The sequence below is a fragment of the Aplidium turbinatum genome, chromosome 6 (assembly GCF_918807975.1).
Source record: "Aplidium turbinatum chromosome 6, kaAplTurb1.1, whole genome shotgun sequence".
Taxonomy (NCBI): domain Eukaryota; kingdom Metazoa; phylum Chordata; class Ascidiacea; order Aplousobranchia; family Polyclinidae; genus Aplidium; species Aplidium turbinatum.
In genome coordinates, this window is record NC_137477.1 from 31473053 (window position 1) to 31499776 (window position 26724).

General features: G+C 38.1%; 1 protein-coding gene across 1 annotated transcript in view; it reads right to left on the bottom strand.

Moving 5' to 3' along the window:
• Positions 1–2662: 2662 nt before the first annotated feature.
• LOC145771719 (uncharacterized) overlaps positions 2663–26724 on the bottom strand; it is a 46651-nt gene continuing 22589 nt past the window's right edge. The window contains exons 15-30 of the mRNA XM_082583449.1: positions 24981–25250; positions 17871–18140; positions 16487–16621; positions 15714–15848; positions 14874–15011; positions 13267–13401; positions 12126–12260; positions 10537–10671; positions 9598–9732; positions 8643–8777; positions 7850–7984; positions 5795–5929; positions 5255–5418; positions 4058–4280; positions 3308–3438; positions 2663–3051 (exon numbers count right to left, since the gene is read on the bottom strand). Coding sequence (XP_082439575.1) covers positions 2899–3051; positions 3308–3438; positions 4058–4280; positions 5255–5418; positions 5795–5929; positions 7850–7984; positions 8643–8777; positions 9598–9732; positions 10537–10671; positions 12126–12260; positions 13267–13401; positions 14874–15011; positions 15714–15848; positions 16487–16621; positions 17871–18140; positions 24981–25250 — 2564 coding nt within the window. The 3' untranslated portion in view covers positions 2663–2898. The remainder of the gene's footprint in view (positions 3052–3307; positions 3439–4057; positions 4281–5254; positions 5419–5794; positions 5930–7849; positions 7985–8642; positions 8778–9597; positions 9733–10536; positions 10672–12125; positions 12261–13266; positions 13402–14873; positions 15012–15713; positions 15849–16486; positions 16622–17870; positions 18141–24980; positions 25251–26724) is intronic.

Below are 26724 nucleotides of genomic sequence, written 5' to 3' on the forward strand. Positions count from 1 at the left end.
CTCATAGTCGCTCTACTAAATACGATCCACTTGTTGAGGAAGTGGAGCTTGTTCATGCCACTCCAAACTATACCCGCATTCGATTCCCTACAGGGAGGGAAACAACAGTATCGCTCAGAGATATTGCACCGATAGGGCAGTCTTCATGTGAGCAGAATGTTTCGATGGACGCAGAACTGCCAGAGTCGGCGGACTCATTGCAGAGACATGACGTTGATGTTCCTACTGAAATTTCACGTGATGTTCCTGATAATTGTGATAATACTGATCGTGATCTTGACCTTTCATGTGAATCTAATGTACCTTCTCCTGTTGATTCCTCTCTGACTCATCCAACTACCTTAAGGAGATCCACTCGTATAAGAAAACCTGTAGATCGTTATGAATGTGTTCCATACGTTTGAACTGTTTGTGCATAAACCTGTTTGCAAGTGTTTATGGTAATATTTTAGGGAGGATGAATGTGATGAGAGGAACAACTCTTGTTACAGTTTCTGCCTTGAGCATCAACTCCTTTCCTTGCCATTTGCTGTTCACGACTTCTGCTAAAGGCAAACGTCCTAATTTAGTTTCTCTCTCTTTTGTTGTAGACGCTCTTTCAGTTAGTGTTGTCAGCTGTGAAGATGGTTGTGGTTTGGTGTAAGCTATACGTAAAGAGTATCTTATTGTATTGTACTTTATGTTTTCAGATGTTTCGTTTTAAGTGAATAAAGCCTTATGTTAGGTTAATCTTGAGTCTACTTTATACAGCAGTATTTTGTATTATGTATTAAACTCAGATTCTTATTCTTTTTTCAAGACAAACACTGTGTCAGTCTTCTGTTGCCTGTTTTTGTATTTGAAGTGTGATGCAATTGCAAGTTTAGAGACAGCCTTTTTGTTGCCACCAGGCCCAAATTATCCTCTGAAAACGACCATTGTAAGATCTCCAGTTTTATTTAGTTAAACTCCATAGCCCTTTGCATCGGTATGTAGCCCTATAGTCAAAGATGGAGTCCAAACAGATTGTGGAGTCAGTCTGATGTTTTTGATCTGAATTCACAATTTATGGTTTGAAAAACATTTTAGGCGTCACTGAAAAATAGCGGTCCACTAGTGGATTTCAGGGGTGGGGGAAGGATACTTGCTGGATCCATCTCTAGATACATTTATGCAAAAATCAAAGTTTTTATAATCGTTGTTTGTCTGTTATTTGAAATAAAACAAAAGCTATTTCAGAATTTCTGTACCGGTACCATTTCAACAAAAAAATAAAACGGTCAAGTTTAGGGACAAATTTACCCATAACCAAATCGGTCCGAACGGGTCATAAAATGGCAATCTGTCCATCCGGGTAAAACTTTCGTTTGAAACTGTAGTTCCAAAAAAATGTAAGGAGTAGGTTTTTCCATATGCCTATACTACCATAGGCTAATTGACAAAGTGGTGAGTAGCTAATCGGAAGTCGAGAACTGCATGACGAATGTAGGGCTTCTGGGGATGCAACAACAACCCAGTCAGCAAAATTTGTCGTTTTTGCGCTGTTTTGACGTCCCTAGTCCAGAGAGCGTTAAAGCGATTCAATATCAATTAGTGCAACATCTGGCGACGTTAGAACAATGCAACTAATGTATTCTAAAAATGACAAGTTATTCTGGCTGAGAATGAGCTTCATAGTTCATGCTGAATGTGAGTAGCTTGTTACCAACTACGTTGTGGCCATCATCGTAGTAACGCATGAATAGAAGATAACGCGGATGGAGGGAGTTAAACATGGTTTGTTTGCGTTAAGTAGCCTACTGGGATTATCAATTAAACCTTTAGCTTCCGCGCAAAGAAACTAAAGACAACAAAAACTCTGTTCCAAATTTTCTATTAGACAATAAAAAATATTTGACAGAAGAATAGAATATTCAATGGAGTTGATCACCTCGTTACATCTTTGCAAACAACACAGTAGTAAGAATGTCCGATAACTCAATAGGGTAGCGCGTCACTTCTGGAACGAAGAAACTTCAAGATCAATAGCGGCGCTGGTTTGACTCTCGGGGTGTGCGCTTAGCAACGCACATCAAGGACTGCTCTTCATTCAGCGGCATCTAATGGATGGAATAATTCCCCGGCAACAAGACTTCAACAATCGGAAACTTCACTCTGTCATTCTCGGTGACCGGGCTGCGAAATTTTTTTCCCACGAAATTTCTGTCTCATTTGCATATTTTGGAAAACCGTGTAAATGCACCATTTTCTCGTTGGCACGGTTGGTTCAGTGGCTTCATCCTCTGCCAGGTGTTCGTGAGAACGAGGGTTCGACGCCCGTCGAGGTCAAACTTTTTTTTTCTTTAAATTAATTTTTGCGATGCACAAGAGCTTTTCAAAAAAAGTAGGGTTAGGGAAAGCTTATATTTTATTATCATTGCAGAATTTCATTGGCAAATAGTTATTTCGCAATCTCAATCAAACAATCTTTCAAAACACTTTCTGAAAATCTTACTTTTAGAGTGACTAGAATCAATGAAACAGAAAGCTCGTGGGAAAAAAAATTCGCGACCGGGCCTGCGTCAGTGATTCCAAGCCTCTACAAGTAGGCTACCGTATGCGAAACTGCCAGGATTAAGCTCTGCAAGAAGCTTTCCCAGTCCTAGGATAAAGATTCAATCAATCAATCAATCATGTCATTACATCGGTTTAAAAGCAGCGTTTATTGGCACTGAACTAAAACAAGGAATGGCTTGGCGAAATGTTAAAATGGTCAAACAGTCCTCAAATAAGACGTTCGACATACAAAATAATGAGGCACGCGAAAGAATATTTACATGAAGAGGCTGCTAACTGGTATTGACTTCAACAATTCTATAATAACCTCGTGCTGCTCTGGCGCGAGTGTCATGCAACGTAATCAAGTGGCTAGTCACGTGATTACGTTCTGCAGTCGTGTTCATCCAGTTTTCTGTTGAAGTCATCCAAATCATTCCAATTCCCGACTTCGTATAAGTCGTTCGGATCATCGACCATTTCTTTCAGAGCGCCTTTGCAACGTGGGTCATGCGATTCAATACCAAGAACTGACAGCTGTTTGAAATACAATCAGTTAACCCGTTATTGCGAGCATCATAGAAAAAGGAAACAGTGGGCAGAGATTGCGATTTGCGAAACACTCGTGTAACTACTTTTTCTAAACATTTAGGGGTTTAACTTTTATTTGGGCTAACGATTGGTTTATCGAATATATACAGTAGTATTTACTTTATCAGCAGGCCACAAACTACTTCCTTTGTTTTATAAACCCACCAGAAAGCAACTTAGTTTATAATTTTGTATTTTTTACCTTTATTCCTCGTTTTTTAATTGCTTTTAATCCTTGGTGCAGGAAGTATCCTTTTGATGTTCTGCATCCGTCCGTAGCAATAAGAATCTCATGGACGTTGTCGTCATCATACCCGGGAAAGCTCCTCATTCCTGAAATGAAGGATGACATCGCATTGATGCAATAATATATCTTTTGAGATCAACCCAGCGTCTTGAGCAGGCTAAGTAAGTTTATAATCCTTTACAATTGTGAAGTTAGTTTATCCCTGGTCTCAAGCATCATCAGACTATAAAACCATAAGATTGTTCGATGTTGTCATTTCTTTCTATTGCTATTTTTTTTGTACTTGTGTTTATTATTTCGAAACTCTTATTTGAAAGGCAAAGTAATGAATAAACAACAACAAAGAAGTTAAAAATGAGAATTATTTTTCAAAATTTGAATTGCTAACTTATAATTTAAAAAATACCAACACTCGACAATTAGACTTGTTGTATGTTATATGAACACTGCACAGTTGATACAAGCCAAACAGCGAAATCCGTCATTTTTACATAGATTCAACGTCTGCAGATATTAAATCATTGTAAAAATGACGGATATTGTTGTCTGGGAAGAGTGGCAAATACACACACTTCCACACAATTCAATCTAGGCTAGGCTAATCAATGTTGGAAGATGGGCAAGCAACTTTGCTCCTTCAATTACAGATCTGACAACAACAAGCGAATTCAACACCAAATGGACATTGTTTTATTCTAAACAGACCTTCGGCTTGTTGAAACATCCAAGCATTTGCTTCTATTAAAGCTTGTCCGATCTTGGAGCGATGGCCGCCGTGAAATATCGCTCGATCAATTGCTTTGGTGATGTCATTTGTATCCTGATATTTGTCAAATCCAAATTGGGTGCGCGTCCAACCAGCAAATGACATCATAGCTATTTGGTTGTTTTGCGACCCAATGCCTCCTCTTACGTTCCGCGTCACCGCCTGCGCATGATATTCAGACAACTTTCAAGGTCTGATAGAATTAAAAAATCCAGCAAAAAGCTAGCCCTATAAACATTGGCTCGTAAAAACACGAGAAATATACGTGTATTCAGGCGCGGATTTATGGGGGGGGCCCCCCCGAAATTTTGTGAAAAATCGTATGTTTCCGCATCAAATGGTTTGATATGCTTCTAAACAGCTGATATTAGTCCCTCGGCATCACAATTGATGAAAATGGTTGTTTTAATGTCTATTTTCTAGCATATCGTATATGTCGTAGTATCATTGTTCATATCTGTTTAGCTTTTTCTTTCTTTTTAATTGATTTTCAAATTTTCTGGCCCCTCCCCGAAAAAAACTCTTAGATTCGCGCCTGCGTGTATTACACGAGTTTTCTCAGAATTTTACGTGTTTTTCACGATCAATGTTTATGGGGATGGTACTTTGCAGATAAGGTTGAGCATTGAGTGTACACCACCAGAAGAAAACTGTTATTTCATATCGAGAAGAGCAGACGTTTGCAAAATGTATTTAGTTGAAAGCAACGAACGTTAAACATAGAATATATCTTTATATCTTTAGTGCCGCTAGTATCCAATTTCTTGTATTTTGGATCCATCTCCAATGGTTGTTATGTCCTAGCTTAACAACAAATTTTTGTCTTTTTCTCAAGTTTTTTTTGTTTTTAATGGAATTATATCCTTGATGTTTTTGCTTTATGCAGAGTCAATTCGAAAAGTTCGTTTTTCTTTATACGACGTTGCTTGCTGCCTTTAGCTGTGGCCTTTTCCAAATCGTACAGGGCTGCTTTCTTACCCTATCATATGACAACAATCATCCAATTTTCGTGTGCGTATCACTAGTCATCAAATCTGTATAGTGAAACTTTGAAGGATTTCCGTTTACAACAAAAATGTTACCATACCGAAATAAGCACTTTCTGAAGTAACTATTAAAGTTATATTCCAAATAACCTTAAAATGTTCCTTAATTTTGTCAAAGTTGATCCAACCAATGCTCCCAGATTCATCTCCTAGCAACAGAATATCTCGCTGCCCACCAGTTGTTCCATAGCCAAGGAAATCCCTCGTGTAACGGCACAACACCTCCTCATCAAATTCTATATCAGTTCCACATCCTAAAATCATTTTTTAAATTAATGCGTCTTAATTTATCTTAATTCTTAACCAACCACGTTAGGGATGAGCTGTTTTATATGAAAAAACAAACAAACTGCAAATCTAAAAAGTTTCTAATTGTCATAACTGTTGTCATTATAGAGATAGAATCGCCTGGAATGAACGAAGCTTTATTATCAAAAACAAATCTAAGGATAGCCTAATAGCCTATGCCTTTTATGAGGTAGCCTATCAATCAAGACAATTTTCTTGTGCGATCAGGTGCAGCGGACCAAAAACAAATAACCAACAGCAACGAACATTTTGTGAGGGATTATTTTGTTTTAACAAGAAAACTAGAGTAGTGAGTACGGAACAGAATTCCAATCAGCCTACTTTCAGAATCCGTTCGTAGTCTCGGACAAGCCGATCCAGTACCCGTCGCTTCCACAACAACCACTTGAGTACGAGAACGTCGATTACTGACACAATTTCCCCATTCGCCCCAATCGACGACACAATCTGAGCATGCTGAAATGCATCAAGTTTTGTTATAGGGATTTCTTGCAGTAGCGAATGCGAAACTCTTAGCTTCAATAACTGTGATGTCCGACTCTTTTTCTTTGCAACTTAAATTTCTAACAAGCTCAAAAGTAGACTAATGGTCTTCTTCTATCGAGTCTTCTAAAGTTCGTTGATACACCACAGATTGACACATTCTTCCGCAACGGAGTTATACACTGACAGGTCCCACCTACTGCACCGGGTGGTAAGCCGAGGGCAAACAAGAAGGTGGTCCGCTGAGACTAATCGTTGCATGTTAAAACAATCACAATTTTAAATTACACAAAGTCCATCCAAAATGACATTTTTAAAATGACCTAATACAACGAAGTTTGGTAATTTAGTCTTCGCAAGGAACTTAGAGCTTAAAAAGCATTATGCTATTTTGTCAAACTGCACCCTGTGCTTTTATGGTGGTTTTATTTACGGACATTTACAGCCTACCCAAATGACTTCAAGATTCTGTCACTTTTTCTAATTTATTGGCACGTTCGATTGTTCGTGCTGGTGTGTAGCTTTAAGGTAGCTAGTAACTTACTTTATTTACGATTCAGACAAAAAAGAAATAGTGTGCCAGTTAGTAAAATAGAAATCATTAGTGTCTGATGGGTAAAAGTGAGTCTTGTACTTGAATCTAAGCATCGGCGGATTAGAAGATAAGGTTCTGATTATATTAAGCTTTCGGCACTAAAGAAAGAAGAGTGGCCAGTTCCTTTCACTCGGCCGTATTTCCTTTAGTTGCTACGCCCACCCAATTTATTACACACTAGGTAGAGCTGAGCGGTGTTTTCAACAACCAATAAAAAGTATATACGTATTTATTAAAGAAATTTTACAGCATGTCAAAACAAGCTGTTAATAGCAAAGGAAACTTATAAGTTTCTGTTGGCTGTTTTGAACACACCGTCAAACAATATCTTGAAAACTCTGCTATCATCTAGGCCAGTGTTTCTTAAACAGGTGAATGGTTCACCCCAGGGTGAATAAAAATTCGCAGGGGTGAACCAACCAAAAGGGGTGAATAAGGGTGAACCGTCAGAAATGGATGATAGCTTGCAAGCAGGGCGAATATTCCGGGTGTTTAACCTGTTCAGTGAACAGGTGAGAATTTCCAAAAACAAAATCAATTCTAAGTTTTTCATCTTTTAATCAAAACTATTTGTTTTTTATAAATTTCAATATTTTTGATTGTTTGATTTTTTTATAAATTTCAAAAAACTAACTAAAAAGAGAAATGCAGTGAAATGTGTGAACTCATCGATGAGAGTGGCATTAGAAGGACTGATTCATCCGCGATTTGAAAAAGTAGTTGCGAAAGTTCAGGAGCATCTTAGTCACTAGTAAACAATTTTCTACAGTAAATCGACTACCGGTATTGAACTGTTGTTTTTTTGCTTATTGTAATAATGAAGTTGGTTTGTACTGAGTGTATAACTACAAAAATTTGGTGACTGTGTTTTGTAGCTTTATATCTCTGGACTCAAGAAATTGTAGATTGCAATGGTAAAACTTAGCTTGAGTTGATCTTAACAAAAATCGAAACAACCTAACTTACCTAAGTCATTTTGTGCTGCTATATATGGACGAGATAGTTTTATCATATCATGAGACAAGGGTGAATGAAATCTGGAGGTAGATGCTCGGTGTGAACAAAACTAAAAAACTTTAAGAAGCACTGATCTAGGCTACTTGAGCATACAAAACTTTGCAAGGAAGCCAACTTTATACTGATTGATTACTTGTATTATTCCATCCAGACAAGTTAAATCGTTAAATAAACAATATGAATAGCCATGACTGATTCTATCGGTGATTAAAACTAGCAGTACATTTTGCACAATGCCAACATCTTTTATACAAAAATCTCACGCAAGGTATGTCTCCTACCTTCTGTCTCTTCATCAAGTTCAGGACATTCCGCTCCTCCACCCAACGGTGTTGAGGAGATAAATTGCCCACGTGACATCCTCCCGTTGACGCAGGATCCAAATTCTCCCCATTCCACAGCACAGTCTCTACATACTGAAAACAAAGAAAACAACAGCTTTATTCTTGTTGAAGAACGAGCTACCAGAGACGCCAGTAAACTCACGTTTAAGTCATCTTACTAGCAGGTTTTTTCTTCTACAGTATCACTTTGAATTTTAAAGCAGACAGTGTTTGTCCGCTGCTGGTTTGTCGCAGTTTCAACTTCATATGCTTGTCACATGGGAGCAGACGAATTCATGTTTTCCCTGCAGAGGAGCTTTGCATTTTAAGTTTAAGGTTGTTAAGTTGCATTATAACTTGAATGAATGGAACTGGCAAGAGCAAGATAGCTTTAAAAAACAACATCTACAAACTGCACAAAAAAAAACACTATAAACTAATTTCTCTACTATTGTTTTAAAACTAATGTTTAAAGAAGTAATTAACCTATTTACTGATTTATAATGATAATAGCTTTCGTCAAAGACATTAGAACTTTCGCACGAGTTTCGTTCTAGGTGTTTCTCGGCAGCGATAGACATCGTGTTTCGCCCATGCGAGGCTTGGGTCTTTTTTTCTCTTTGCGCAACGCTCAGAGTTCAAGATGGATACCACTACATTTTGCAGGTTTACAATTTTCCATATAAAATGGAAAGCTCAGCGGTTAATTACGTCATGCCTCCCTGTGAGTATAGTTTGTAATTAAACTCACCATCACTATCCGAATCCAATTCGAAGCAAGCGTTTCCAGCGCCCACTGGCTCCACAGCGATGTACTGCGTTCTGGTTCGACGATTGTTGATGCAGCTGCTCCAGTTGCCCCACGCCAACTCACAATGAACGCAGGCTATAATGTGAATATGACATTAATCCTTATTCATTTCATTTCCATTAAACTTATATTCCACCCGATACCATGATAAGATGAGTAGGCTAAGGCTTGCAAAACGAAAGTGATAATGATTTTTAAGATGACTTATTAGGATTGAAGGGAAATTTGGTGAAAGATGCTTTTTGTCATACAAGGAACCGCAACGGTTTTGGAATTCCAGGATTTGCAAAACTTATCTTTAAATTTTGTGTGAACTGTTTCATTGCTTTTCTATATAATCTAAAGAACTCCAAGAGTCTTACATGGGATCGCTTGATATTTATAACAATAGCAAAAAAGTTGCAAAGTTTTTGTGTTAGTTTGAGCACAACTTTTACACAATTGCACGAATATTTATATTAACAGAAAGCCTTTTTAGGCCCCTTGAAGGACATTGCTCAAGGATGGTAAAAGGCAGAGCTCTTTGATTTCTGGAGTGGCAAAGAAGATAACAGTTCACACGAAGAAGAAGGACAAAAAAACCCACTCTTGACACTAGCAGAGAATTTGTTCGAACCACTGATGTGAACCACCGGTCAAAGTTTAGTCAAGGAGATTCCAAAGTGAAGTTTTCATTTGTTGAATGGATGTTGCATGTAAGTTATTTCATTTAGTAAGTGTCTATGAAGAAGAGCTGCCCCTGATGTGCTTTGTTTAAACGCAAACCTGGATAGTTAAATCTCTATTGCTTGACCTTATCTTTTTCTTCGCTCGCAGAATGGGATGTTTATTCACTTAGAGCACACAGTTACTTTAAACAACATTTATGTTTGATTGGGCAATTGTTCAATGTTACCTTCGCTATCGTCACCGAGGTCAGGACATTCTTTTCCGGCTCCTTGTTGCTGTACTTTCGCATACTGGTATCGGATGCGCAGTCCATCCAAACAATCGCTCCAATCAGACCATGCCACCTCACAATCGATGCAAACTATGTCATAATCATCAAATTAGACCAAAGAATATAATGTCATTGTTTCTATTCCGCTATACTGTCCATCATTTGTTTGTGATATTGTTAATTAAATCTCAATCGATTTCGCATCCAACCAGCTGAGCTTTGTCGCGAAGAAGCCATCATCCTTCTCTTCATGCCATGAACCCCACCCACTTGCTCTACTCAAGCCTCTACGAATCTGAAATCGAGATAACTATTTGTACAGGCCGCACAACTTTTGACAAAACTGCTGAAGACCAGTCCATCAGTGTGGCTGCCATCCACCCAACAGGAATGCATTTGCCAAGGAAGGCTTGGGTGCGCCTCATCCGCCTGCGCACTGGCATCGGACTATTCTGCTCCAACATGCACAAATGGGGGTGGCTCCATCGGCGATTTGTGAGTGTGGCAAAGAGGAACAAATTGCAGACAAAACTAGATGCAATTACGCCATGTACCATGCGCCATATGGTGTGTGTAGACTGCGTGAACTAGATGACGAATCAATTAAGTGGCTGTTCGACACTTGCCCAAAAATATATAGACCGAGTCGCCGCCACTGCTCAAGGGTGGTAAAAAACAGAGCCCCTTGACCTTTGGAGTGGCGAAGAATATTCCTAAGCAGGATAAGAATCGATTTCGCTAAATAACACAAAACAACACTTTTTAATTAGACGTTATTGCTAGAGAGAACTAAAACGTTTTCATGGTATCCAAAAATATTATTACTGTATCAGTCTAAATTCAATTCAATCAAATGTGCAGGAAAATTGATGGGATACAATGAATTGCACGTACTTTCGTTTTCTTCGTTTAAAACAGGGCACGATGTACCGCCTCCAGACGCAGGGTTAGCCACATACTGACGCCTTGTTCTTATTCCAGCAGAGCAGGTCGACCAAGGTCCCCATTCTACAATGCAATTGCTGCAGTCTGCAAGAATACCATGTTATATTAGAGTTGCCCTGAGCCTGGTTCCACTAACGCAGGGTTTTTTAAAGTTCAGGTCGCCAGCCGTTTTCCGTTGAGTCACCAAGTAAATCGAAGAAATGGGTCCTTTGAGTGGCAAGAAAGAGTTTCATTTTCAATGGCAACATGGTATTGAAACACTTTCTCGTTGTGCTTATGTTTCAATTATAAGAGAGACTCTGGAACAAAAAAGGGAACAATGGGCGTGACAGCTACCCTTGCAAATGGAGCGTATTTTCATGGGTGAAGCAAACACCGAATTCTAAGGAATTCTTATCACTGCACATTTTCTTAGAAAACAGTTAAATAACGCCATATGGCATAAAAACTATGAAATTGCAAACTTAAAGGCATATTAAATGAAATTTTCAAACGGGAATTAAGTATTAAAATGCGTAAACTGAACATTCAAGAATACATTTCAAAAAAAAATTACCGAAAAAAAATTGTTTTTAATGGCGCTGGCAAGGCCCAAAGTCCAATGTTTCATTTATTTTCATTTTTTTCAAAATGACCAAAAAGTGCAAACACAGCTCGAGAATACGTCACAAAAGACAGCAATAACAAAGCAATAAGAAAACTATAGGTCAGTTATCAAGACACCACCGATGTCATGTCAATGTACATTGTATATTATCTTATGCAGGAACAAGGAAATTAACTTCCTCAAAATTTGCGTTGTTTTTGTTTCGTATGAAATCGCATCTTTGTCATTATTATGGAAAACTTTTGCACATCAATCTTGCTCCCCTGCTATTGGAGTTTTTTCAAACTTGGCGATCTTTATCGCCCATCCACCTCAAAATAGCAGGTTTTGGGTTATATTCATAGATCGTTGGTTTATTGATGTTGGTGTACAAGCAGTCACTGATAGTTTGACGTGCTAGCGATTGTCTGCAAGTGGTCTCATGTCTCGCTGCGAACACTCATGTTCACTGTGTAAATGACCTAATAAAAGCCCAGACGGACATTATTACATCATAGATCAAACAACTTCAAACGAAATTTATTATTATTTGGCCAAAACACTTATTTTATCACTGCGCATTTTGCAGTTTATCACCGCACAATTTTGGTTTATCCCTGGCCTCAGAATTAGGTGAAACAGGCTTGTACCAATTTGTATGCAGATCATTGTGCATTGCTTTGGCTTGACGTCTGATCTAAACTTTTCATAATTCAAAGTTTTGAAAGAAACCATTTGTGTAGGATCGACCGTGGCAGTAGGTGGGGATTGGATGGCCCAAAAAGGATGACAAGACTGTGTTCGCAAAGATATGTTCAATTTCGGTTGACAGACGAATTATCGTATAACCGAGAGGGTTGAAGGTTGCCACAGAAACCCCACTAGGAATAAGTTTGTAGAAAAAGAAGTTGTTGGCGTTAATAGTAGAACAAAGCACCAAACTCTTCCTCACCTGTTGTTTCAATGTCGAGCAGAGGGCAGGGTAGGCCTGCCCCAACTGTTTCCACGGTCACGTACTTTTGCCGCTTTCTCTCTCCGTCTTCACATTGGCCCCACTCTGTCCAATCCACTTGACAATCCACGCAATCTAATTCAGACAAAAATGATTGTTGAGAAAGTATAAACAAACACCATGGGGCTGAAAAAGCAGCCCAGATAATATGCGTGCGTAAAAACGTTAAATAACTGAATAGCCGGAGAACTGAAAGCACAGTAAAACCAAGAAGCAGTGAACAAAAGCCTAACTAGGAGAGAAAGCAGAATACCCTATTTTTTTTATTCCAAACAGACATTTACGTCGTTTAAGCTTTAGTTCGTGTTAATATACTGTAAAAAAGAAGCACTAAACTGTTTAGTAAATTTTGTTAGTCAATAAAGTTGTTGTTTTAACCGTTTTAGGTCAATTTTGTTTAGCCTTTTAATATACTAAAAAGCTGTCCTATAAATCAGAAAAGGCACATATTTATTGTCTTTTGTTTTTCAATTTAAAGAGATTAATTGGGCCAATGTCACTCCAATAAATTTATTGTTTCTTTTTCATGTTTTCTCAAACTGCAGTAGGCCTGCTCAAACAATCGAAGAAACTAATTCAAGACAATTTTGCATCGAAACAAACTATTGTGGAACTTTGAATTGTCTCTTTTGAACAGCCCTCCAAACATGTTTTCACAAAAATGTCACGAACCACTGCCCCAGACAACTACTTTATCTCGTCCGGATCTGGTAAAGATCTGGTCAGATCCGTACCAGATCTGATAACGTTTTGGACCCGATAAAGTTGTTGTTTAGGGCGATATCATCTTTTATGTACTCTACTGTCTAGCAATTTAGATATTGGAATGATTAATTTTGGAATGGAAGTTTTTTTTAGAAATAGCACAAATTTGTCTAGTTAAAAGTAATTGATTGATAAATCAATGATAAATCTATAATTAATTATATATTTAATTAATATAATTATATATATTAATATATATTAATATGTTATATATTAATAATAATTAAATATAAAATTAATAATATATAATTATTAATTACTAATTAATAACAATATAATTAATATAACTATATAATTAATTGATAAATCAAAACACCTTCAACTTCAGTTTCAGCAGGGGGACAGGGTTTTCCTCCTCCTATAGCTTCAATGATCACCAACTGCTCACGTGACCTCTTCCCACCTCTGCACTCGCTCCAATCATCCCAGGCCAATTCGCAGTCAAAGCAATCTGTTGTAACAAAAGTGCTAATCGAGTCTGAAACTAGATTCATCGTTCAGGGTTGTCTTTTCCTAAGCACATCTTCCACTTCAATAAAATGTCAAATTTTACAAACTAGAATGACTTTGCGGCAAACAGACCCAATATAATCACATTCGTATCAGCCTCAGAGATAAGCAAGCGTTGGAGCAAGACACACACAAACAGTCATTTTAAAGTTTAATTTTACCAGCATTCAAAATATAACGAAAGTCTATGTCAGGGTTACTCAACTAATGTTAACTAAGTTCTAGTTTGACCAGTTGAATGTTGTTAGCAGTCCGATAAACAAATTATTTCATGTGCAACCTCGAGAGTTGAAATATCAGTACCAGTACCGAACCATCTTGTGTTATGTAAAATAATGTAACTCAACTTGGATTTTGACAAAGTGTTGGGCGTCTGGAGGGACGAGGCCCCCAGCTACTAGGGTAATCACATAAAAATTTCTTCCCTCCAGTAGAAATCTGTTTAAAGAGACCCTGAAACGTGGCAGTGAGGTTATTCATCCACAAGCTCGAGGTCCACCATTGACACCCAAAAGGTCCGGGTTCGGACCGCGGTCCGCTAGTTGAGTAGCCTGGTCTATGCAGTGATGGGAGTTTACTGCTGTTTGCGTTTGAATAAGACGAAGATTTATCAACCTAACATGCATTGAGACCAAAGGTGGCTGAAGTATGCTCGTGAGAAGAAACACTCACAACTTTCTTAATTTATATCGCTCAGAATGAAAAAAACAAAACAAACTTGGCAGTTGTGGACAAATTTCCTAGAATTTATCTGCAGCAGTGGTAGAGGTAATTATCGGCAGCAGTGGCTGAGTGGTTAGCGCGTTGGGCTCGCAGTCGAGAGCCTGCATGTTCGACTCCAGCCACCCGCACTTGCTGTTGTTTCTCTGGGCAAGAAACTTTACGATAATTGCCTCTACCCAGTGATCGATTTCGAGTAATGGGTAGTACCAAATTTAAGTCATAAATAGAGTAGACAACCGGAAACAGACATTGCAGTCGGCTGCAGCGTGGGTCAGGTGTACGTCGGAAGGCGTAGACCGATGCATAGCGCTGAAGTCCGCTTTTCCGCAATGCAGGATAAAGATAATAAAAAAAAAAAAATTACCAGTTCGATCAACACGAAGGTAGAGAACTTTTAAAACTTGTAGCCTGTAATAAAAGCCTCTTTTTACCTACCAAGACCAACTATTCAAAAGTCGTGACTGCAACTATTTTAGGGAAAACGTAAAAAAATATGTTTTAAATCGATTTTAAATGCCGCGTAATCGCCATATTACGGCATATACCACAACTCGCAAAAAGCGACATGCGGCCCATGCATACAAAACTTTGGACACTTTTATTTTAAAATGATGATGAAAATGTGTAATGTAATCATCGTAGCTAAGCGATTTTCATTTCTTTTCATTGTTTTAGAAACATCGTTCTGACCTTCGACGAGTCTGTCCGTGTGGGGGCACGGTCGAGCACCTTCTCCAATCGGCTGCACAGAGATGTATTGCTCACGGAACCTCTCGTTGTTTTCACATGCGCTCCAGTTTCCCCAGGCGACCTCACAGTGAACGCAATCTGCAAGAGCAAAAACATGTTGAACCGAACTGATCGTGAATGGATCGTTGAACCGAACTGATCGTGAAATTTGCCCAAGATTACTAAAGTTGGGCAGTGTATACATAAATTTGGTGAAGTGTAGCACTCAATGTTTTAACTTTACTTTGACTAATAAAACTTGTTCGGTTGGCCACGGTAACATTACTAGAGGACATCAGGAACAGTTGACGACATTGAGGTTTAACAATTCTGCATCACATGTCCAGAACAAAACATGAAAGTGATCGAAGAAAATACGGGCACGTATGGAAATCTTCTACGACAAATTATATTTTTTCTAGGTCCACAAACTATTTGCACTTTTTCGAGCTGGATCTTATCTGTTTACTTAAAGAACTCGAGTTAAAAGAAGTTTTTTTACGTAAGCTACGATCATTGCTCATAGAACGATTTATCGATGATGCATTTACCAGTAATTGATTGGTTTGGTTTTGAATCTTTATCCTCGGACTGACAAAGCCTTGGTTGGGTATTCCTGGTAGTTTCGCATACTTCCGATTGTTGAAGTCTTGTTGCCGGGGAATTATTCCATTCACTAGGTGCCACTGAATGGAGAGCAGTCCTGAAATGCGTTGCTCAAGCGCACACCCCGAGAGTCGAACTTGCGGCGCGTGATTATGAGCCAGGCGCGTAACCACTGAGCTAATGGGGCGGACTAACCTTCGGTCTCTTCACGCAATTGGCCGCATTCTTTGCCCGCCCCTTCTGCTGGTCTTGATACGATCTGGAACCTAGATCTCAATCCATTTGAGCATTCATTCCATTCATCCCATCTCACTTGACAGTCGACACAAGCTGCGACCGATAAAATATAAGTCAGCAGAGCATCTTGTGTGCTTGATGAGTTGTTAGAACACAACGTTGCGAAGACATTCATAGCTGACCCAATTGTAAAAACTGTTTAAATTAAACAAAACGGAATGTTTTTGAATTGGAATTTCAGTAGAGATGGTCCTTCTTGCTGTCCGCTACAACAGACAAGGCGAGTGGTAGTAGAGATAACAAAGAACATTTTCAAAGTGCTGCGGAGAGTGTCAATACATGGATCAAAATTCTTGTTTAGACATTATCAAACCCTCTGCACTAAAGGTTCTTAATCTTTTTTGGCTGCGCCCCTCTTGACGTCACTTGTAAAGCTTTGTGCCCCCTTTGCTAGTTTCAGTTATAAATCAAAGTTAAACTACATAGATTTTAAATGTTTCGGATTTTAAAACAAAATTTACTTTTGTTTTTTTTCATAAGCCCTACATAAATCAAAAGATAAAGTAGATCACAATCTACTTTTCTTCGCATTGATGAGAAGGAAATGGCTGCTTTTTTGAAGACACAGTTTTTAATTCGTAGCTTAGTTGAAGACAACACACATGGCATGTCTGGTTCCCAATTAAGTTTGTTCTGAGCATTAGGTATAACCCACAAATCCTATAGCTTACTTTCTGTCTCGCGGTCAGGAACAGGACATGGCTGGCCTGCTCCTACTTGTTCAACGCTAATGTACTGGACGCGGGATCGTACACCCCCGGCACACTCCCCCCAAGCTCTCCATTCCATCTGACAGTCAACGCAATCTGTAGAATGTACAGTGGTTCATACAAGGCACGTTTGTAGCTACCAGGATTCAACCATCCAGCTGATAAAATTCAGTTGGATGTATATCTTATTCATTTCTCTGTGTCTCACGAGAAAAGTACATGAATGTGCCACAAAACAAATCAATGAGTAAAATTAGAAAAATTATGAAACTCAAATATCGAATAGTAAACTATGCAGCCTAGGGGTGTGCAAACCGTGGCCTGCGGGCTTAAACTTTTTGGCCCTAATTCCAACATACGGTACTGTAGAGTGTAGATGTTGGGCTTCTAGTGACTGAATTTCGAAAATCCAAACACCATGGAACTGTTGCAAAGTGGAATCGAACCAGATACCTTACACTTTGCAACATACTAACCAGGACCGTTGGAAGGATAATTTGGGCCCGGTACCAATGAGGCCCTCGGGCGGCGGGCCCATAAATCAAGACACTTCTAAGAAAACTATATCTAAAGAATACTCGATGGTTTCTTCAAGTTTTCGGGCTCTCTGGAAAGGTTCCAGGCCCCTAAGATTATCCCGGGCCCGGGTCCAAATGTAGGCCTACCACCTAGACCCCCCTCTCAACGCTACTGATAATAACTATAGCATACCACTTTTGCAAGTTCGTTATTGCAAATGCATCCGCAAGTGCTAGATTTAAGTATTTCTCTGTATAAAACTGGAAAGTTTATTTTGGTTATTATAAGATAACCACTGGCCCTAAGCTGTAGTTACTTTTATTAATGAACGAACTTGACTAAGGAGATATGACATTAACTAACAGCAGTAGGTTCGACTCTCGGGGTGTGCACTTGAACAACGCACTTTCAGGACTGCTCTCCATTCAGCAGAACCTAGTGAATGGAATAATTCCCCGGCTACAACACTTCAATAATCGGAAAACTTCACTCTGCCAATCTCGGTAACTGACCTGCGTTAAGAGCGTCTACAAGTACGCAAAACTACCAGGAATAACCTATCAAGGCTTTGTCAGTCCAAGGGTAAAGATTCAAAACCAACTAAACCAACCAACTAGTAACGAAACTCAACTATATGCTTGACCTTACTAAAAGAATACTAAGTGACACGAAGACATTTCACAAAGAAAAATCAACAAACACGTAATGTGACGTCATAATTTTACAGTTATCATCAAGTTGATATCTTCGAAAATACGGATTATTTTTTAGGAAGAAACAGATCTTCCCGTATCCACCAAGTACTGTAGTTGTTACTGATCGTTACCTTCGCTCTCTGTGAGGGGAGGATCACATTCATCACCGGCCCCAACTTGCTCAACCGCGACAACTTGACTTCTGGATCTTGCTCCAGCTGCACACTCTCCCCATTCTCCCCATTTCATTTGGCAATCTGCACAATCTTCAACTTCTGATTGAATAGGAGGACACGGGTTTCCAGCTCCCACTGGCCGGGTAGTGATCTGCTGGAAGCGTGTCCTAGACCCACCGGTACAATCAGTCCACTGTCCCCAGCCTACCTCACAATGAACACAATCTGAAATTTACACAAAACAAATACCAACACCATTCACAATAAGCATTCCGACAATAATTATTTGAAGTATCTTGCTTTTGTAAAATTGTCGCCACACTACTATAGATTTAAGAGCAACTTTTTCCGGGTGCAAAGAATATCTTGAAATGTTTATTTCTATACAACTTTTATAAGGGCTGCAGAGTTTACTGAATATTCTCTTGTGACAGTAGATTACCATTTGACACTGGCCAACGTCAACAAAGCCATCAAGTCAGTCACTTCTTTATAGTTATTTATTTTTGAGACAAAACCACATAAACTGTTTTCTTTCAAAAAGACCAAAGCGCTGTATTGATGTGATAGGTATGAGGGAAAAGTAGTATCAAATATTTCAAATTTTTTGAGACTACATTCAATTTTTAGAATTCACTTCCCTATTTTAGCTAGTTTCCTTGCCATAGTTGTTCTTCAAGTGCAATTGCAAAATTCAGACATAGGGGCTAACGTAGCCTACAATGACTTCTCCATCCGTTTATGTCCATAGAAAACTGCAGGACATGTGGTGGGTGTGTCTAAACTTGTCTAGAATTTAAGTTAACTTACTCTGTGTACGGTGTGTTTTTTTTGTCGCCTGTCACAATCAATATGCGTAGCTTGGGCGGTAGGCTACATTTTTGTTCTAGAAAGGGTAAACTATTTTATCGTGTAGCCTAACTCTGTTGCGGTGCTTCGACGATTACTGACTGACAGTGTCAATAACCTTTAGTTACGCAATCTGTTATTGTGAAATTTGCTTCTAGAAAGTTTCTGTGTACGTGACATTCTGGAAACTTCTTTGACTTATTGACCAGAAGAATGAATTCTTGTGATGTAATATTACCCTAGTCTCTGGAAGCTTCTGGTCCAAGCAAACCTGTTCTAAATAGCTGCTTGATTTGATTATTATTATTATTATTAGAGTTGCGTTGAGAGTTGTGTATTATGAGAATTAGAAGTAATAATAAAAAGTATATTCAAAACGATTATAGAGTTCTAGCCAATTCATGCAAAGGTCACACACTAGACTTCATGTTAGTGCGATGTCATACAAACATTGTTGTTGATAAACCACTAGTCATTGATCCATGTCTGACCAATGTTCAGGGTATTTTCTCTTCTGACCATTTTGCATTAATATTAAAAACAAATCTATACATACCACCTCATCCCAAGAAGCAAGTAAAATTTCGCAAATGGAAGAACATTATTGATAAAGATTATTTTTGCTTCTGATGTCTGTCGTGCTTTTCAATCTTTAAAATTGAACTGTTCTTGTGAAGAACTTGTAAAATTGTCTAATTCAACTCTTAAATTTATTCCTAATGATCATGCTCCCATCTGCTCCCAATTGCTCACATTCAGAACAAATTCTCTCTGGTTTACTATGGAACTCAAGAAAGAAAAACAAATTCGAAAAAAGCTTGAACACAAATGGAGAAAAACTAAATTATCTATTCATCGAGATATTTACAAAAAACAATGCAAATATGTGAACATGTTAGTACTTACGGCCAAGAAAAATTACTATCTTAACCCATTAACCGCTGACGTTGCGTTGCTGCAACGCTTACTTTGAGCCTTTATAAACGCATTTCAAAAGCAACTTTCTATCTAAAAAAATGAATATTCTTGTCATTTGAACTCTAAATAAAGTGTTTGAAACCTTATTTTAAAAAAATATTTTTTTTTGTATAGCCTACTTAAAATCATCGCTCTTCTACGACACTTTTTACGCATTTCGAGCGCATTTTGTTAGTTGTATTTCAATATGCATTAATTCAATAAAATAATTTCAAAAATTAGCTTAAAGTATAGTGTAGTGATGCTAGAACATACCAGTGTAAGCACATCTTCTAAATATGTGAAAAGCCGGAGATATTTAAGTGCAAACTTTGCTGTACCATTTCTGCAACGTCAGCGTAAAACCGATACTTTATTATGCAGTGTAGTAGACACGCACCGTTGTTTCGTAAAGAGATGTTGATTATGGGTGAAAACTTCTGTTTGTTTGCTAACAAAGCATTTACGAAACAATAAAGTGACAATTGACCTGATTTGCAAATGATTTCTGAGAATTACTAGCCAGTAACTAGTTGTCCAACTCTAAACGATATTTAGTTGTCTTACTGATGGCTTGACCGAAAAAGAGCTGGATTTTGTTTTCTGTCTCACATGGTAACTGATTGTTACAAGAGGCAGGCCGATCAACTGCTATTTTTTCCGAACGCATTACGTTACACTAAATAATGTCTCGCTAGAAGTTTCTTACTGTAGAGGAGGTATTAGCCGCTTTCGAAGATATGGAATATTTTGAAGAAGATGAAATTGACCTGGTCATAGCACCACCAGATCCTGCTGTAGTAAGCGACGAAGAGGGTATGGACGAAAACAATTTGACAGAATGTGAAGCAGTGTTATTAAACGCTACAGGAGAGATTGAAATTCATTGCAACCCAGTACAAAGTGATGATGTGCCAACGACTCCAGTTCTGAAGAAAAAACGCAGCTTATCGGAAGTAAAATGGAGTAGGAAAAAGGCTTCTTTCTTATCTTCTGTAAGCAAAGAAACTGACAAGCTGGAAGATTTGGAAAGGAAATTGCTGGGACTAGAGTTTCGACGACAAGTGACTGTGAAACTTTTGAACTCCAAACGCTTTGTAATCTCTGCCACTGGCCGCCCAAGTGATTTTGCTCTTGAATATAGCCGACCAAGTAATTCTACAGTACATCGCACCACTTTCTAAAAACTATTTCCTGCAATACAAGACGTCGTTGCAGACAGTGTCACAGCCAAACGCGTTTTCATTGTGCGATGTGTGACGTTCCTCTTCATCAGCATTGCAATGAATTGTACCACAAAAGCAGGCAATAATCCAAAGTAGATGTGTTCAAGGACATTGTGTTTTATTGAGGGCATTTTTTGTGTACTTTTATTTACTTATTTATTACTCGTATGTTTTTATGCCACATGATTTCGTTGTTTGTAATTGTGAATAGAAAACTATGTTTTCGCACTTGACTAAAATATGGTCTTAGATTTTTATATGTTCAGAGGAAAATAATAAAACAGTCAAAAGAGAGACACAGAAGACGCAAAGGGAAAGGAGTCTTAACATTCGATTAGTCAAACAATTAATTTTTTTTTATCGTTTAACCGCTGACGTTGCGTTTCTGCAACGCCTCAGACTTTGTAGATAAACAAACAAAAAATTTTCAATTTTTTTTACTAATTATTATCGAAACTGGAAGGATACTACTAACATATCAAAAAATGAAAAAAAATTAACTTCTAGAAATAGGTTCGGCGTTTAATGGGTTAAGCAAATCAGTGAAAGCAAAACTCCAAAACAATTCTTCAAATTTTCTAAAACATTGATGGGCAAAGATAACAGAAGTGTTCACTGTTCATCCAACTGAAAAGTCTGCTCAAGAAATTGCTGAACGCCTGAATCATTTAACCAAAACTTTTCAAACAAAATTAGTTTAATTAGGAATACTCTTCTATGTCTTGACCATATAACTGGAGGAACTCAGTCAGCAGATCCTTGTAACCATATTCACATTGATTTTTCATTTTCTAGTTTACTTGACCACAAAGACTGAAATTCTTAACATTTTAACTGCATTATCATCTGCATCTCGTGAACTAGATCCAGTACCCTCATGGCTCCTCAAAAAGCATTCATCATCTTTTCTGTCTATTCTGACCTCCATCGTAAACAAATCCTTGACAAGTGGTCTTGTTCCCCCAAAACTCAAACATGCCGTTGTTCGTCCACACTTAAAAAAGCCTAGTCTAGACAAAGAAGAATTCAAGAACTATCGCCCTGTGTCCAATCTATCTTTTGTGTCAAAAATATTGGAAAGAGTAGTTGGCAGACAGTTAAATGATTTCTAAAACGTGCAAAATTTATTTGATATAAATCAATCTGCTTATCGTCATCATCACTCCACAGAAACAGCTTTACTAAAAATCCATAATGATATTGCTACTGTAGGCTACTTGACCGTAATCACAGCGTTGTTCTACTTTCTCTTGATCTTTCAGCTGCTTTTGATACCATTGATCACAAAATTCTTCTAAATCGTCTCAAATCAGATTTTGGCATTACAGGAATGGCACTTGACTGGTTCTCTTCTTATCTTTATGATCGAACTCAATCTGTAGCAATTGACAACTCAATGTCTTCTACAATATTTCTTTCTTCTCGAGTTGCTCAGGGTTCTGTTCTCGCCCCTGTCCTGTTTTGCCTCTACATAAAACCTCTGTTTGACATTATAAAGCGACATGGACTTTCATACCACTCATATGCTGATGATATAGGCTACAATTGTATTTGCGTGTTACTGATGAAGATTCATTGTGTTGTATTAAGTCAAAATTCCAAAAATGTATGGTTGATATCTCAAATTGGATGTCTCATAATATGTTGAAACTGAATCAAGAAAAATGTGAGTTTATTGTATTTACTCCGAAACGGTGTATTTCAAAGTTTAACGACATGACCCTTACCCTGAGTAATATCTTTGTTTGTTTCTTTTATCTTTATCCTGCATTGCGGGAAAGCGGACTTGAGCGCTATGCATCGGTGTACGCCTTCCGTCGTACACCTGACCCACGCTGCAGCCGACGGCAATGTCTGTTTCCGGTTGTCTACTTTACTTATGACTTAAATTTGGCACTACCCATTACTCGAAATCGATCACTGGGGCAATTATCGTAAAGTTTCTTGCCCAGAGAAACAACAGCAAGTGCGTGTGGCTGGAGTCGAACATGCAGGCTCTCGACTGCGAGCCCACCGCGCTAACCACTCGGCCACTGCTGCCGACAATATCAATCTTTCTTCTTCTAACCTAACTCAATTAAATTGCTTGGTGTAACATTAAATCAACATTTGTGTTTAGAAAACTTTGTCAGTTCCACTGTTAAATCTTGCTTTTTTCATCTTAGAAATATTGGTTCCATCAGACAGTTTATTAATGTTGATGCTTGTAAAACTTTAACTCATGCACTTGTGACATCCAGGCTTGATTATTCAAATTCATTGTTAAATAACATTCCACATTGTACTATTTTGCGTCTTCAAACTCTTCAAAGAGTTCAAAATGCTGCCGCTTGGCTAATTAGTAATTACTTTAACACGTAAACGTGAACATATCACTCCTATACTAAAATCCCTGCATTGGCTTCCAGTATTGTATCGTATTCGCTTCAAAATATGTCTATTAATTTATAAAGTTTTCCATGGTTTTGCTCCGAACTATCTCGACACTTTGCTTGTTCATTATAAACCTGCCAGAACTTTGCGTTCTCTGCTCTTGTGCAACCCTTCATGTAAGACACAACATGAAAATCGTACCTTCCCAGTTGTTGCTGCTATGCCAGTTGCTGGAACTGTTTGCCTATTTGTGTATAAGAAGCTGAAAATTTAAATGAATTCAAAGCTCGCTTGAAAACGTTCTTATTTCAATGAACATTATGACTGAAAGTACCGTATTAATTATCACCATTGTCATGTACAGCGCCCAGGAGCATAGTTTGACTGTGGATGTGGCGCTATATAAATATTGTTATTACTATTATTATAATATTGAATAGATTGTAAAATTGGGATTTATTGCCAATTGTAAAGCAGCTGTTGCAAGTAGTAGTGTATAGTTATTTTGAAATCGACAAAGACATTGGCTGTTCTGAATTTGATTTCTTTATGTGCTGGAAGTGGTAAACCATTTGTCAGTTTAAGGATTTTCGTCTATTATCTCACAAGAAGAACTATTCGACCATTCATTTGATTGTTTAACCTTTGACATCTCAATGAACTACGTCATCAATCTTTTCAAAGTCTCTTTACGTGTAAGAACTAGAAAGAATTGTGACATTGCCCATGTCTTGTTTTCTCTACAATCTTATGACAAATTGTTAGTTGCCCTGGTTGTTGAGATCTAAGGATGCAAGCGGCGTAAGCAAACAACTCCAATTGTCATTTATCAATTGAATTCAAGAATGAGCAATTTTGATGAATTTGATTTAAAACCTCTTCGTTTGTTTTCTTTTGTACTTGTTTCTATCATGTTGCAATAAGAACAATATCGTCTACGTAAAGAGTATTTTAAAATCTTTTGACCAATTTGAAAGCCAATGATATGTTTCGTATTTTACATATCTAGGCGTTGCATCAGCTGTAGCCTACGTGGTTTACAACTCCAGTCAACGCTCCTTTGGACGACCCCGAGGGCGTTTTTGAAATAATGCGACTTAGTGGAATAATTTTGATAACTGATTTAAAATTACTGTATGTAATGGTAAATATATTTACATTTATTGAGTTTCACTAAGGAAAAGGGGATCTCCTGATTAAGAAGCAGCAGGCCAGCGATTCTCCATCAAGTATCAATTCAGTATTTTTTTATTAAAAGTGCATGGAGAATCAACAGAGCCCTATTTATGGCACATGCATTTCGCTCTACTAGTGCAGAACATCATTAGTGCCTAAAAAGCAAACATTAAAAAGCATTATTTAAATACATTTACTTTTATTTAAAAAAAAATATTGCGTTATATGGAAAATACCAACCATCATTGTTATTTATATTCATTGTTACCATCTGACTCATTTCAAACAATCTGTACGATATTTATACGACATTGTTACTTTAAAGTTGCTCTTATCCTAAATGCCGATGAATTTTATTTTTAATTAAAACTATTAACACATTAGCTTAAAATTAACTGCGAAAAGTATCCGGCTGCAGTTACGAGAAATGACCATGTTTCCAATGTCGAATCATGGTCGAATGTATTTACAACTTTAAGCTAACCTTCTGATTCTCTGGTCAACGCTTCACATGCTACGCCGGCACCGACGGGGGTCACCGCTATATATTGGTTTCTGCTTCTTTCTCCGCCCGAACACTCCGCCCATTCGCTCCACTCCAATTGACAGTCGACACACTCCTCTCTTTCAGTTCTGAGTTCGGGACACGGCTCTCCAGCTCCTACTTGAGGTTGGCTGATAAATTCTTTTCTGACTCTTTCTCCATTAGCGCATTCGCTCCATTCTTCCAACTCGATAACGCAGTCAGCACAAGCTGATGAAAGAAAACGAACAGTCTATAGCTTTAAGTCAAAAGTTGCTTATGAAAGTTTACTTCAAGGACGTTATGAACATACATCGTGCGACGTGCGACACAGTGATTCCCAATCGAGAAAATACCTCCCCCCTCCAGGGAAGAATTTCATGAGTTGAGAAAGATGTTTTATTTTCTACTCTATGAAGCAAAGTTATTTGTCATCAGTGCAGTATTTTTCTAAATTGACGTTGTTTCTTTCTAAGAATTACACTTTTTTTTTTTGTAGGCCTGCTTAGTGGATTTTTGCGCCTGCCACCTTAGTTTCGTGAATGAAACTTACGAGGTGGTTAGAGAAAACTTTGAGCTTCCTTTTTCGTTTATGGGTTTATGCGCGATGGTTAAAAAAGTTAAGTCGCATAGATCCGAAACCAACCTTCGCGTTCAACTTCAAGAACAATTAAGTCGCATGATCTAAATAGACGAAGCCAAGTTCACAGATACAGCAAGAGGTTACGTGATGCTCTGAGTTACTAGGATTTTTTTTCGGCCATTTATCGGCCATTGACTAATTTGTTAGCAAAATGTCCTAAAAAAGTTGAAGTAAATTTGCTCAAAATGTCCGAAAAAAGTATGTACGATTTTAGTGATTACAAAGAAAGCTTCTTGTGCCTCTGGACGATTTTTTTTGGCAATTGGAAATATAAGACATAAACTTAGAGTTTGAACGTTGATCCAATGTCTTATTATATGTGATAAACTGAATACAAAAGTAACACTTCCTAAGGAGTAAACTTCCCAAAAGTGATTGCCCTGATGCTTTTAAGTGTGCCGCAAATTGCATTGCCTTGAAAAGCTCGAACCACTTGGTAGGGATTGATCGGTCCATTCTGTCAATCGGGAAATTATCCTGATGCTTCGGCCCCGTTTTATAAATTGGACGTAGAGAGCACTGGTGAAGAATGGAAAAATTTTAAGTAATTGCGAACCAGACGACAATTGGGGAAAGTTTTTACAATAGTTGCAATGCCTGATATAGATTGCCCGGGTTTGGAAGCAATTGCAAATGCTTTGCTGATTTTCAATGCAGGGAACGCAACCGTAGAATGTGGATTCAGTTTGCTTTCGCGATTGCAAACTCCAACAAGAAATCACTTGCATTGTTCCGCTGCAGATAAACTTCTGCGTTTGAGGTTAAATGCTGCACCATACAAAACGCCCAAGCATACGCGCACTGGCAAGCGAGCACGCTACAACGTGAGAGAGCTGACATTGGAGTTGAATCAGTTTGTAATTACAAACCGGTAGAGCATAACGTGTTTTTGTTTGGTCATTCTCACTTTTTTGTATTCTGTTGTACTTGTTGGTTTGCGTGATTTTGGAACGTGTATTAGTGCGCAATAAAAAATGTCTGCGGCCGGGTGTTGCAACGCTAAGTTTCGCTGGTGAACGTCGGAGAAACGTTGGTCTGTTCTAACTTTTCTAAGATAAAACA